This window comes from Oncorhynchus tshawytscha, linkage group LG08 (assembly GCF_018296145.1).
Source record: "Oncorhynchus tshawytscha isolate Ot180627B linkage group LG08, Otsh_v2.0, whole genome shotgun sequence".
NCBI lineage: Eukaryota > Metazoa > Chordata > Actinopteri > Salmoniformes > Salmonidae > Oncorhynchus > Oncorhynchus tshawytscha.
The window spans coordinates 8,152,597-8,167,580 of record NC_056436.1 but is presented as its reverse complement, the minus strand read 5'-3'; the positions used below and the strand labels follow the sequence as shown (position 1 = coordinate 8,167,580).

The 14,984-nt window shown below is 49.1% G+C and overlaps 1 protein-coding gene and 1 long non-coding RNA gene across 4 annotated transcripts in view; both read right to left on the bottom strand.

The window, feature by feature from the left end:
• LOC121846882 overlaps positions 1-437 on the bottom strand; it is a 1,847-nt gene extending 1,410 nt beyond the window's left edge. The window contains exon 1 of the long non-coding RNA XR_006083858.1: positions 31-437. This is a non-coding gene — a long non-coding RNA (uncharacterized LOC121846882). The remainder of the gene's footprint in view (positions 1-30) is intronic.
• Positions 1-4,948, bottom strand: part of LOC112238701 (ALK and LTK ligand 2-like) — a 15,828-nt gene extending 10,880 nt beyond the window's left edge. Inside the window, exons 1-3 of one of the 3 annotated variants that reach the window (XM_042325172.1) lie at positions 4,120-4,948; positions 3,925-3,982; positions 546-867 (exon numbers count right to left, since the gene is read on the bottom strand). In XM_042325172.1, coding sequence (XP_042181106.1) covers positions 546-810 — 265 coding nt within the window. In that variant the 5' untranslated portion in view covers positions 811-867; positions 3,925-3,982; positions 4,120-4,948. The remainder of the gene's footprint in view (positions 1-545; positions 868-3,924; positions 3,983-4,119) is intronic. The other 2 variants (XM_042325170.1, XM_042325173.1) reach the window with 2 other exon arrangements.
• Positions 4,949-14,984: the final 10,036 nt, after the last annotated feature.

Here is a 14,984-nt window from a genome sequence, read left to right as displayed (position 1 = left end):
GACCTGTTCACTAATGGTTAAATGACTCACCTATGATGTGTTCTGTATGGTTAGACTTGTTCACTAATGGTTAAATGACTCACCTATGATGTGTTCTGTATGGTTAGACTTGTTCACTAATGGTTAAATGACTCACCTACGATGTGTTCTGTATGGTTAGACTTGTTCACTAATGGTTAAATGACTCACCTACGATGTGTTCTGTATGGTTAGACTTGTTCACTAATGGTTAAATGACTAACCTTGGTTAGACCTGTTCACTAATGGTTAAATGACTCACCTACGATGTGTTCTGTATGGTTAGACTTGTTCACTAATGGTTAAATGACTCACCTATGATGTGTTCTGTATGGTTAGACTTGTTCACTAATGGTTAAATGACTCACCTATGATGTGTTCTGTATGGTTAGACTTGTTCACTAATGGTTAAATGACTCACCTACAATGTGTTCTGTATGGTTAGACTTGTTCACTAATGGTTAAATGACTCACCTACGATGTGTTCTGTATGGTTAGACTTGTTCACTAATGGTTAAATGACTCACCTATGATGTGTTCTGTATGGTGAGACTTGTTCACTTCATTCCCCTCCTTGGTCTCCAAGGTGAACTCCTGTTTTTTGGCGGGGTAACGGACGTGTACCTCGTCCTGTTGCCGAGTCAGACGCACCTTGTCCATGATGAGCTCCAGGAGGTTGTGTCCGTCCGTCCGCGCCCCTTTGCTCACGTCCAGGAAGCTCTGTTTGCAGAAGCCAGCAGTCAGCAGTAGGACCAGCAGCGCCAGTAGGACCGGGATACGCAGGGCGCTCATCGCTCCTACCCCCCGGGGGAGCACGCCTTCCCCCTCGCAGAGTCACCTCGCACTACCCTGAAAAAACACACACACAGACTGTTGGTAAGGATCTTCCAAACTGCCTTTCTAAGCACAATTCAACATTCAGCTGTGAACGACAGATGACCTCAGATAAGTTTAGAACCAGTCTCCCTCCAGTCATAAGAAAACAGATGATCCACTGTCTCCTCCTGCTCACAAAAACAACACCTCCTTTCCAGTGATGGATCATGGTATGAATCGGAACCTGTGTCTGATGAAAACCAGCCCGTTATTTAAAGCTATATAGCAGCAGTTAGGGCTGGGCGATATGGCCGAAATATCATATCACAATATTTTCTCTGTTTTCTCGTTTGCAACAAGATCTCATGGTTTGACTTCAGATTGCGATGTTTTGTTCACTTTCTCCAAACGTCAAACTTTTTTTTTCAACCCGTGGTTCAATTTAAGATGAATTCCAAATGGTTCAGTTAAGAGTCGAGGTTAAGGTTTAACACAAGAAAAAAAGGACTGAAACAGAACATGTGACCCTTGGAGCCGGAGCTTGCGGTTTACACCCATCCACACCACCCATCCACCACCCATCCACACCACCCCCATCCCTACCACCCATTTACCACCCATCACCATCCACCCATCCACCATCCATCCACCACCCATCCACCACACCCATCCACCACCCATCACCCTACCACCCAGCACCACCCACCCATCCACCACTCCCATCCACCACCCATCCACTACCCATCCACCACCCCCATATACCACCCAATCCACACCTCCCATCCACAACACCACCATCCACCACTCCCATCCACCACTCCCATCCACCACCCATCCACTACCCATCCACCACCCCATCCACACCACCCCCATCCACCACCCAATCCACACCTCCCATCCACAACACCCCCATCCACCACCCCCATCCACCTCCCATCCACAACACCCCCATCCACCACCCCCGTTTTTTGAGAAGTGTATGAACCTAGGATGGAAATACTAAGTGGTTTCAATGGCTTTGTCCATTCTGCTGGTTTTATACTCCAAACTAGGACAACAACTTAAAGAGAAGTAGTCCAATTTATATAACTTTTCATTTATTTAGCACTGTAACAAAATAGCATTACAGACAGTATTGTAAAAAATGTCTACCGGTTTGTGGATCCACACTGGTACACCTTAAAGCTAGAGTCCTTAATTAAAACGATAACAATACTATCACCCAGCCTCTGTTTTGGTAAAAACAAAAGCTGAGGGATGGGCCTGGAAAAATGTAACCACTCTCAAATTCCTAGACAGAGCTATGGATGCAAAGACTGAGAATCCATGATATCACAATTATAGCATTATTAACCATGTTTTGAGGCAATACAGTGTTATTTTACATTGTTCATGAGGTACTTATAAGTTAGGGTATATATCATGAATTTATAAGTCCAAAAGTGGATGTAGCAACTAAGGAATCCTGCTTTAAAACAAGATATATCACCCTACAGATACATAGATACTGTAGATGCACAACCCTAACAGCAGTGATGGCAAAGGAGGAGACCGCAGTCGTCAACCCTGTCTACCCAGTCAAGCCTCCTCTCTCTCCAGTAGCCCCTGGAAAGAGTCCTTCGAGAACCTACTGTAGCAGCAGGGAAGACATGAGAGACGACAATTCTGCTGTAACAGTTGCAGACGACAATCCGACCTCACTCAAATCACCAAGTTTTGTGAATTCAGCCCTCACAATCCATTGTAGGGAAAGAGAGACGGAGAGACAGACAGAGATGGAGGGATTGAGAGAGAGAGAGAGAGAGAGAGAGAGAGAGAGAGAGAGAGAGAGAGAGAGAGAGAGAGAGAGATGTGAGGGCTTTTCTCAGTAGTCCCAGTGATCTCATTCCAAGTGTCCATTAACCTAACAGACCCTCCTGATGGCCAAACCTGATTTATTCTGTAACAACCTGATATTATAATTCTTTAACAACCCTCCCACCTTCCATCCAACCCTCTCCCCCATGTGTGTGTGTGTGTGTGTGTGTGTGTGTGTGTGTGTGTGTCAGTTAGTCATTAAAACATCATATAATGATATTAGTCATGTAATCGACACGTAGACTCTCTTAAACACAGCTACGTTACTACACTTTGAGCTATGCTAATTATCCTAATTATGCTTATTATGCTAATTATCATAATTATGCTTATTATCCTTATTATGCTTATTCATGGGAGGTGTTAATAAGACAGTCACACACACACACACACACACACACACACACAGTCAAAAGGCATTCCGCTGAATGTGTCCCATACCATACTGTCTGTAGCTGTCTTTACGGTCCGTAGCAGTCGGTAGCTGTCTGTGCTGTCTGTACTGTCTGTGCTGTCTATAGCTGTCTGTGCTGTATGTACTGTCTGTAGCTGTCTGTGCTGTCTATAGCTGTATGTACTGTCTGTAGCAGTCTGTACTGTCTGTGCTGTCTATAGCTGTATGTACTGTCTGTAGCAGTCTGTACTGTCTGTGCTGTCTATAGCTGTATGTACTGTCTGTAGCTGTCTGTAGCCGTCTGTGCTGTCTGTAGCTGTATGTACTGTCTGAAGCTGTATGTACTGTCTGTAGCTGTCTGTACTGTCTGTACCGTCTGTAGCTGCCGGTAGCTGTCTGTACTGACTCCTCTATAGTTGTCATCAGACATATCTGCCATGTCACCACTTTCGCTGCATGGCAACATACAAACACAGACAGGAGTTAGCTGTTACACACACACACACACACACACACACACACACACACACACACACACACACACACACACACACACTCACAGAGAGAGAAAAAGAGAGAAAGAGAGGGACAGAGAAAGGCTTTAAGCTATTATAAGCTAATGTCCGTCCCCCTGTCTGATCCGCGGTTCTAACCACAGACTAGTGCTGTGACCCATGAGGAGCTGCCAACATTTGGCCACTTGGGCAACGATGCTGCGTAAAAGGACAGCCTCGTTAGAGACCATATTACTTTGACTTTCACTTATGTCATTACAATGAACAACAGTTAAGTCGCAGACAGACGGGGTTGAAACAGGACAGGGTAATATAATACGTTACCTGAGTTGTGTTGTTGACTCGCGGGTTCCAGGTGAAACAGAAGCCGATCCCGCTGCTGCTGGTTCAAGAATTAAACACCTTTTACTCGCTTCAACTACACACACACTCCCTCACTACAATACACACTCCCTCACTACAATACACACTCCAACTAGACACACACACACTCCAATACACACAACACCGCTTGTTTACCTCGCAGTGCGTCGTCTGTCCGTTTCCAAATAGGTATCCCCCAGCTCCGGCGCTGCGCACAATTTTCCCCTGACAGGAGTGCACCGTGCGTCTTCTTTTCACAAGTGCAGTAGTTCCCAGCACCGTGCGTCTTCTTCTGTCTTATATCTGGTGCTCCTCTGCTGAAGGTGCCGACCGAGCGGCCGTAGAAGTGTGGCTGGATAAATGAATGACCGATACAACTTTATTAACAAGTCTCAAGACCTCATCTCATGCTGATGAAGAGGTATGTTGCCCGTCTGTGGTGAGCTCCTCCGCTGCTGCTCGCGCTGTCATGCTGGATTGGTTTGTGCTGTGCCGCGCGCTCTGGTGTGTGTGTGTGTGTGTGTGTGTGTGTGTGTTTTGTGTGTGTTGAGGTCCCTGGAGTATTTTTCTATTATCCCGGGTTGTCTTTGATCAGAACAGCGTTCAGAGCGCGAGCAGAACCGAACAGAGACGTCATATTTACACCGGATCAGCAAGGAGCCCTGGCCCCGGTCGCCCAATGCCGTTCACCCAGTCCTCTCGTTTTGGAAAACTTTTATGTTCCTCTCACTTCTCTTTTCCTGATCTTTTTCGATAGTGCTGAGAATAATAAAGTAGTACCCTAATATAGTAGGGAAAAAACGTGTTCCCGTCCTTCAACCATGTCCCGGCATGGGACAGGAGCAGTGCGAGGGTTAACAGGTTGTATAAAGCCTGCTCCCGCAAAGATCCTCCCCTATCGATTTCCGTTTCACTCACATCTTGTCCGCCAGAGGACAGGAATTCACAGACATTAATATGATTTACAGGAGCAGGGTGGTTTGTGTAGTTCTGGACACACACACACACACACACACACACACACACACACACACACACACACACACACACACACACAAGCTCTCTCACGTAAACTTTCACACACAACTGTGCGCTCCGTTCAGACCGTACCAAGGAGCAAGCGCATTCAGGCCTCTCCTCGAACTATACACCCAATAATGCTTTCGTTTACTTAATCTGAACACCACTCCCCATATAGAGAAATAAACATAATCTATCCTCTCCTCCTATTTTCGGCCTGAGTCGGGGGTTGTGTGTGTGTGTGCGTGCACGCGTGTGGTTTTAGGGTAGGCTATTATTTGCCCTCGAGGCGGCTAATGTTAATCGGGATTATGTCTCGCTCGCGCTGGAACTATTATTAAACTTGTGCTGATTAATCAGGAAGATCACGAGGGACAGACAACAGCTCACCTCGATCTCAGCTCAACCAGGGGCTCAACACTGCCACTCAGCAAAAATAGCCTAGACTCGTTCAAATTATTATTCAATATATTATTCCTTATATGATATATGATATATCTCTTCTCTCGAAGAATTTTACGCACTCATGAGAACTAGGCTGTAGTTTATTTCTGAACGTTTGGCGACACTAGCCGAGCCTACTACGTATATGGGGACAGATCACGAGGACAGATTCTTACTTTTTGTTGAATATTCATTGAGCTGTATTCAGCACCTGCTCAGAACCTCTGAATGCAACCTGTCCTATCTGGCCCACCCCTGGATGGACGTATGCCCGGGGGCGGGTACCGAAGACAACGAACTGCGCAGCTGTGCCACCTATATTATTTTTTTTAATGACATTTGCACTAATAGGTTGACTACTAACTTGTCCATGGCTTAATTGTATAAAGTAATTTAGCTTGTTCGATATTTTAGTGCAAGACACTAGACACTGATCTACATCACATTGCCTCATAACTACTAATTTATTATTTGTAGATTTAAGTCAGACACTCATGATTTACCCAAAATGCAATGTTCTTAATTGAACTCTTTTCTGATTAGCCAATTCTTTAACAATGTTGCTCCGTGTCTCTCCATGGGCCTCATGTCATACTGATTCTCAGGTTCTACAGATGAGGATGGGCCTCATGTCATACTGATTCTCAGGTTCTACAGACGAGGATGGGCCTCATGTCATGTTGTTTAATTAATGTTGGCTAGTACCTATGAGTTTATGGCACCCACAGCCTCTCTAGCTGAACTAACACACAACAACAGGATTAAATACAATCTACTGGTCCCTAAACACAACATCCTGACCTGGTCTCACACATGCATGAACAAACACACACACATCCATACACAAACACAAACGCACATGCATGCACATGCAAGCACACACACACATGAACACGCACACATGCATGTATGACTAAACTCAGCAAAAAAATAATTGTCCTCTCACTGTCAACTGCATTTATTTTCAGCAAACTTAACATGTCTAAATATTCGTATGAAAATAATTTTATTTATTTAACTCGGTAAGGCAGTTAAGAACAAATTCTTATTTTCAATGATGGCCTAGGAACAGTGGGTTACTGCCTGTTCAGGGGCAAAACGACAGACCTTGTCAGGTTGGGGATATGAACTTGCAACCTTTCAGTTACTAGTCCAACGTTCTAACCACTAGGCTACCCTGCCACCTCTACACTCTAACCACTAGGCTACCCTGCCACCTCTACACTCTAACCACTAGGCTACCCTGCCACCTCTACACTCTAACCACTAGGCTACCTGCCACCTCTACACTCTAACCACTAGGCTACTCTGACACCTCTACACTCTAACCACTAGGCTACCCTGCCACCTCTACACTCTAACCACTAGGCTACCCTGCCACCTCTACACTCTAACCACTAGGCTACCCTGCCACCTCTACACTCTAAACACTAGGCTACCTGCCTCCTCTACACTCTAACCACTAGGCTACCTGCCTCCCACTCTACACTCTAACCACTAGGCTACCTGCCACCTCTACACTCTAACCACTAGGCCACCCTGCCACCTCTACACTCTAACCACTAGGCCACCCTGCCACCTCTACACTCTAACCACTAGGCTACCCTGCCACCTCTACACTCTAACCACTAGGCCACCCTGCCACCTCTACACTCTAACCACTAGGCTACCTGCCACCTCTACACTCTAACCACTAGGCTACCTGCCACCTCTACACTCTAACCACTAGGCTACCTGCCTCCTCTACACTCTAACCACTAGGCTACCCTGCCACCTCTACACTCTAACCACTAGGCTACCCTGCTACCTCTAACCACTAGGCTACCTGCCTCTACACTCTAACCACTAGGCTACCCTGCCACCTCTACACTCTAACCACTAGGCTACCCTGCCACCACTACCACTAGGCTACCCTGCCACCACACTCTAACCACTAGGCCTACCCTGCCACCTCTACACTCTAACCACTAGGCTACCCTGCCACCTCTACACTCTAACCACTAGGCTACCCTGCCACCTCTACCACTCTAACCACTAGGCCACCCTGCCACCTCTACACTCTAACCACTAGGCCACCCTGCCACCTCTACACTCTAACCACTAGGCTACCCTGCCACCTCTACACTCTAACCACTAGGCTACCCTGCCTCCTCTACACTCTAACCACTAGGCTACCCTGCCACCTCTACACTCTAACCACTAGGCTACCCTGCCTCCTCTACACTCTAACCACTAGGCCACCCTGCCACCTCTACACTCTAACCACTAGGCCACCCTGCCACCTCTACACTCTAACCACTAGGCTACCCTGCCTCCTCTACACTCTAACCACTAGGCTACCCTGCCACCTCTACACTCTAACCACTAGGCTACCCTGCCACCTCTACACTCTAACCACTAGGCTACCCTGCCACCTCTACACTCTAACCACCACTAGCCTACCCTGCCACCTCTACACTCTAACCACTAGGCTACCTGCCACCTCTACACTCTAACCACTAGGCTACCCTGCCACCTCTACACTCTAACCACTAGGCCACCCTGCCACCTCTACACTCTAACCATTAGCCTACCCTGCCACCTCCACACTCTAACCACTAGGCTACCTGCCACCTCTACACTCTAACCACTAGGCTACCCTGCCACCTCTACACTCTAACCACTAGGCCACCCTGCCACCTCTACACTCTAACCACTAGGCTACCCTGCCACCCCTACACTCTAAACACTAGGCTACCTGCCTCCTCTACACTCTAACCACTAGGCCACCCTGCCACCTCTACACTCTAACCACTAGGCTACCCTGCCACCTCTACACTCTAACCACTAGGCCACCCTGCCACCTCTACACTCTAACCACTAGCCTACCCTGCCACCTCTACACTCTAACCACTAGGCTACCTGCCACCTCTACACTCTAACCACTAGGCTACCCTGCCACCTCTACACTCTAACCACTAGGCCACCCTGCCACCTCTACACTCTAACCATTAGCCTACCCTGCCACCTCCACACTCTAACCACTAGGCTACCTGCCACCTCTACACTCTAACCACTAGGCTACCTGCCACCTCTACACTCTAACCACTAGGCTACCCTGCCACCTCTACACTCTAACCACTAGGCCACCCTGCCACCTCTACACTCTAACCACTAGGCCACCCTGCCACCTCTACACTCTAACCACTAGGCTACCTGCCACCTCTACACTCTAACCACTAGGCTACCCTGCCACCTCCACACTCTAACCACTAGGCTACCTGCCACCTCTACACTCTAACCACTAGGCTACCTGCCACCTCTACACTCTAACCACTAGGCTACCCTGCCACCTCTAAACTCTAACCACTAGGCTACCCTGCCACCTCTACACTCTAACCACTAGGCTACCCTGCCACCTCTACACTCTAAACACTAGGCTACCTGCCTCCTCTACACTCTAACCACTAGGCCACCCTGCCACCTCTACACTCTAACCACTAGGCCACCCTGCCACCTCTACACTCTAACCACTAGGCTACCCTGCCACCTCTACACTCTAACCACTAGGCCACCCTGCCACCTCTACACTCTAACCACTAGGCTACCCTGCCACCTCTACACTCTAACCACTAGGCTACCCTGCCTCCTCTACACTCTAACCACTAGGCTACCTGCCACCTCTACACTCTAACCACTAGGCCACCCTGCCACCTCTACACTCTAACCACTAGGCCACCCTGCCACCTCTACACTCTAACCACTAGGCTACCTGCCACCTCTACACTCTAACCACTAGGCTACCCTGCCACCTCCACACTCTAACCACTAGGCTACCTGCCACCTCTACACTCTAACCACTAGGCTACCTGCCACCTCTACACTCTAACCACTAGGCTACCCTGCCACCTCTACACTCTAACCACTAGGCTACCCTGCCACCTCTACACTCTAACCACTAGGCTACCCTGCCACCTCTACACTCTAAACACTAGGCTACCTGCCTCCTCTACACTCTAACCACTAGGCCACCCTGCCACCTCTACACTCTAACCACTAGGCCACCCTGCCACCTCTACACTCTAACCACTAGGCTACCCTGCCACCTCTACACTCTAACCACTAGGCCACCCTGCCACCTCTACACTCTAACCACTAGGCTACCTGCCACCTCTACACTCTAACCACTAGGCTACCTGCCACCTCTACACTCTAACCACTAGGCTACCTGCCTCCTCTACACTCTAACCACTAGGCTACCCTGCCACCTCTACACTCTAACCACTAGGCTACCCTGCCACCTCTACACTATAACCACTAGGCTACCCTGACACCTCTACACTCTAACCACTAGGCTACCCTGCCACCTCTACACTCTAACCACTAGCCTACCCTGCCACCTCCACACTCTAACCACTAGGCTACCCTGCCACCTCTACACTCTAACCACTAGGCTACCCTGCCACCTCTACACTCTAACCACTAGGCCACCCTGCCACCTCTACACTCGAACCACTAGGCCACCCTGCCACCTCTACACTCTAACCACTAGGCTACCCTGCCACCTCTACACTCTAACCACTAGGCTACCCTGCCACCTCTACACTCTAACCACTAGGCTACCCTGCCACCTCTACACTCTAACCACTAGGCCACCCTGCCACCTCTACACTCTAACCACTAGGCCACCCTGCCACCTCTACACTCTAACCACTAGGCTACCCTGCCATCTCTACACTCTAACCACTAGGCCACCCTGCCACCTCTACACTCTAACCACTAGGCTACCCTGCCACCTCTACACTCTAACCACTAGGCTACCTGCCACCTCTACACTCTAACCACTAGGCTACCTGCCTCCTCTACACTCTAACCACTAGGCCACCCTGCCACCTCTACACTCTAACCACTAGGCTACCCTGCCACCTCTACACTCTAACCACTAGGCTACCTGCCACCTCTACACTCTAACCACTAGGCTACCTGCCTCCTCTACACTCTAACCACTAGGCCACCCTGCCACCTCTACACTCTAACCACTAGGCCACCCTGCCACCTCTACACTCTAACCACTAGGCTACCCTGCCACCTCTACACTCTAACCACTAGGCTACCTGCCACCTCTACACTCTAACCACTAGGCCACCCTGCCACCTCTACACTCTAACCACTAGGCCACCCTGCCACCTCTACACTCTAACCACTAGCCTACCCTGCCACCTCTACACTCTAACCACTAGGCTACCCTGCCACCTCCACACTCTAACCACTAGGCTACCTGCCACCTCCACACTCTAACCACTAGGCTACCCTGCCACCTCTACACTCTAACCACTAGGCTACCCTGCCACCTCTACACTCTAACCACTAGGCTACCCTGCCACCTCTACACTCTAACCACTAGGCTACCTGCCGCCTCTACACTCTAACCACTAGGCTACCCTGCCACCTCTACACTCTAACCACTAGGCCACCCTGCCACCTCTACACTCTAAACACTAGTAATGCACAGTGTTGCCTGCAATGACAACAAGCTCAGTTTGATGATGCTGTGACACACCGCCCCAGACTATGACGGACCCTCCACGTCCAAATTGATCCCGCTCCAGAGTACAGGCCTCGGTGTAACGCTCATTCCTTCTACAATAAACGCAAATCCGACCATCAGTGAGACAAAACCGTGACTCCTCAGTGAAGAGTACTTTTGCCAGTCCTGTCTGGTCCAGCGACAGTGGGTTTGTGCCCATAGGTGACGTTATTGCCGGTGATGTCTGGTGAGGACTTGCCTTACAACAGGCCTACAAGCCCTCAGTCCAGCATCTCTCAGCCTATTGCGGACAGTCTGAGCACTGATGAAGGGATTGTGCGTTCCTGGTGTAACTCGGGCAGTTGTTGTTAACATCCTGTACCTGTCCCGCAGGTGTGACGTTCGGATGTACCGATCCTGTACAGGTGTTGTAACACGTGGTCTGCCACTGCGAGGACGATCAGCTGTACGTCCTGTCTCCCTGTAGTGCTGTCTTAGGCGTCTCACAGTAAGGATATTGCAATGTATTGCACTGGCCACATTTGCAGTCCTCATGCCTCCTTGCAGCATGCCTAAGGCACGTTCATGCAGATGAGCAGGAACTCTGGGCATCTTTCTTTTGGTGTTTTTTAGAGTCAGTAGAAAGGCCTCTTTAGTGTCCTAAGTTTTCATAACTGTGACCTTTAATTGCCTACTGTCTGTAAGCTGTTAGTGTCGTAACAACCGTTCCACAGGTGCATGTTCATTAATTGTTTATGGTTCATTGAAAAAGCATGGGAAACCCTTCATAATGAAGACGTGAAGTTATTTGGATTTTTACGAATTATCTTTGAAAGACAGGGACCTGAAAAAGGAAAGTTCCTTTTTTTGCAGAGTTTACAAACATGTACAAATCACTCATCAACAATCTGATTTAGAGTGTGTGTGTGGGCAGTGGTGTAAAGTATTTAAGTAAAAAATACTTTAAAGTAGTACTTAAATCATATTTGGGGGGGTATCTGTACTTTACTTTACTATTTCTATTTTTGACTACTTTTACTTTTATTTCACTACATTCCTTACATTCCTTATGAAAATATTGTACTTTTTACTCCATACATTTTCCTTGACACCCAAAAGTACAAATAGACCCATTCACACACTTATCAACCAAACATCCATGGTCATCCCTACTGCCTCTGATCTGGCGGACTCACTAAACCGACATGTTTGTAATTTATGTCTGAGTGTTGGAGTTGGTCCTTTTACGTAACTAAAATAAAAACACGAAACGGTGACATAAGGAACTCGAAATGATTCATACTTTTATATCAAGTATATCTTAAACCAAATACTTTTAGACTTTTACTCAAGTAAATTTTTACTGGCTGCCTTTCTCTTTTCTATTTTCTATTAATGTATCATTACTTTTACTCAAGTATGACAAATGGGTTCTTTTTCCACCACTGTGTGTGTGTGTGTGTGTGTGTGTGTGTGTGTGTGTGTGTGTGTGTGTGTGTGTGTGTGTGTGTGTGTGTGTGTGTGTGTGTGTGTGTGTGTGTGTGTGTGTGTGTGTGTGTGTGGGTGGGTGTCTGGATTGGAGCGTTGACTCAAGCACATCTGAGATATTATAGCTTCTGATTAACTTTTTTTCCAGTCAATTAACTTTGTCTTCTTTAGCTAACAATACCTAGAGCCTGAAGCAGCCATGTCCACGCCCTGCATGTAACACATCTTAACCCTATCCTATCCTCCCCACTAGCTCTACACATATAACACATCTTAACCCTATCCTATCCTCCCCACTAGCTCTACACAGCAGAAAGACAATGAATGAAGGATAATTAGCCTAATGAGACACACACAAACACACACACACACACACACACAATAGGTTTGACAGCAGCATGTATAGATGTGTGTGTGGATTGGACAGGGAATCCTCTCTAAGCCGCCTACTTGTGGCCTTAGTCTGCTTTTCAGTACACACACACACACACACACACACACACACACACACACACACACACACACACACACACACACACACACACAATCCTCAATCTCCTGATTGTCTTGTCACGTTACCTTGTTAATCTCATTTTATGCCACTTCTTTAATCAGCCTGACCTGTCCTGGTTATGATACCAATGTCACTAACTGAATGGTTCTGATACGAATATCACTGACTGGTTCTGATACTAATATCACTGATTGACTGGTTCTGATACTAATATCACTGATTGACTGGTTCTGATACTAATATCACTGATTGACTGGTTCTGATACTAATTTCACTGTCTGGCCCTCTCTCCCCTTCTTTTTGTCAAATCTGACCACGACTCCATTTTGCTCCTCCCTGCCTACAAACAAAGACTCAAGAGAGAAGTTCTGGTGGTCAGGTCTGTACAGCGTTGGTCCGACCAATCAGCATCCATGCTCCAGGACTGTTTTTGATGAATATACCGACTCAGTCACCGGACTCATCAAAAAATGCATAGATGATGTGATACCTGTATGATTAAACAGCACAAATACGACCTACGAACCTACGCAGATCGATCAAAGATGGTGAAACACAAGTACAGGGACAAAGTTAAGGAGCAATTCAGAGGGTCAGACACGAGGCGTATGTGCCAGGGGCTCCTAACAATCACGGATTCCAAAAAGAAAGCCAGCCACGTTGCGGACACCAACCCTGCCCTACTGGACGAAATAAACACAATCCGTACCACGACGACTCTTCTTTATTTGACCTTAATTTAACTAGGCAAGTCAGTTAAGAACAAATTCTTATTTCCAATGACGGCCTAGGAACTCTGAGCAGCCGAGGAGGACAACCAGGGCTATTTACTTACGGTCTCCACGGAGGATGTATGTAAGTCATTCAAACTTGTTAACCCTCACAAAGCTGCCGGCCCAGACGTCGTCCCTAGCCGCGCCCTCAGAGCACGTGCAGACCAGCTGGCTGTTGTGTTTTTGGACATTTTTAATCTCTCTCTAGCTCAGGCCATTATCCCCACCTGCTTTAAGATGTCCACTATCATCCCAGTGTCCAAGAAGGGGAAAGTAACTGAACTGAATGACTACCGTCCTGTAGCAAGCGTTCACTTGCTTCAAGAGGCTAGGCCTCCTCAAATGTCAGTGTCCCTAATGTCCTCCCCCTGTCCCTGCTCCCCCTGTCCCTGCTCCCTGTGTCCCTGTTCCCCCTGTTCCTGCCCCCCTGTCCCCCCCCCTGTCCCTGCTCCCCAGTGTCCCCCCCCCATGTCGCTGTCCCTGCTCCCCCCCCTGTCCCTGCTCCCCCCTGTCCCTGTCCCTCCCTGTGTCCCTGCTCCCCCCTGTTCCTGTCCCTGTTCCCCCTGTCACTGTGTCCCTCCCTGTGTCCCTCCCTGTGTCCCTGCCCCCCCCTGTCCCTGCTCCCCTGTCCCTGTCCCCCTGCTCCCTGTGTCCCTGTTCCCCCCCTGTCCCTGTCCCTGCTCCCCCCATGTCCCTGCTCCCCTGTCCCTGCTCCCCCAGTGTCCCTGTTCCTACTCCCTGTGTCCCTGCTCCCCCCCTGTTCCCTGCTCCCTGTGTTCCTGCTCCCCCCCCCTGTTCCTGTGTCTCCCTGTGTCCCTGCTCCCCCCCTGTCCCTGCTCCCCTGTCCCTGCTCCCTAGTCCCTGTTCCCCCTGTCCCTGTTCCCCCCCCTGTCCCTGTCCCTGCTCCCCTGTTCCTGCTCCCTGTGTCCCTGCTCCCTGTCCCTGTCCCCCTGTTCCCCTCCCCCTGTCCCTGTTCCCCCTGTTCCCCCCTGTCCCTGCTCCCCCCTGCTCCCTGTGTCCCTGCTCCCCTGTCCCTGCTCCCCCCTGCTCCCCTGTCCCTGCTCCCCCCTGTTGCTCCCCTGTCCCTGTTCCCCCTGTCCCTGGTTCCTCTCCCTGTGTCCCTGCCCCTGTGTCCCTGCTCCCCAGTGTCCCTGTCCCTGCCCCCTGTTCCTGCTCCCTGTGTCCCTGCTCCCCCCTGTTCCCCTGTCCCTGCCCTGTTCCCCCTGTGTCCCTGTCCCTGCTCCCCCCTGTCCCTGCTCCCTGCTCCCCCTGTTCC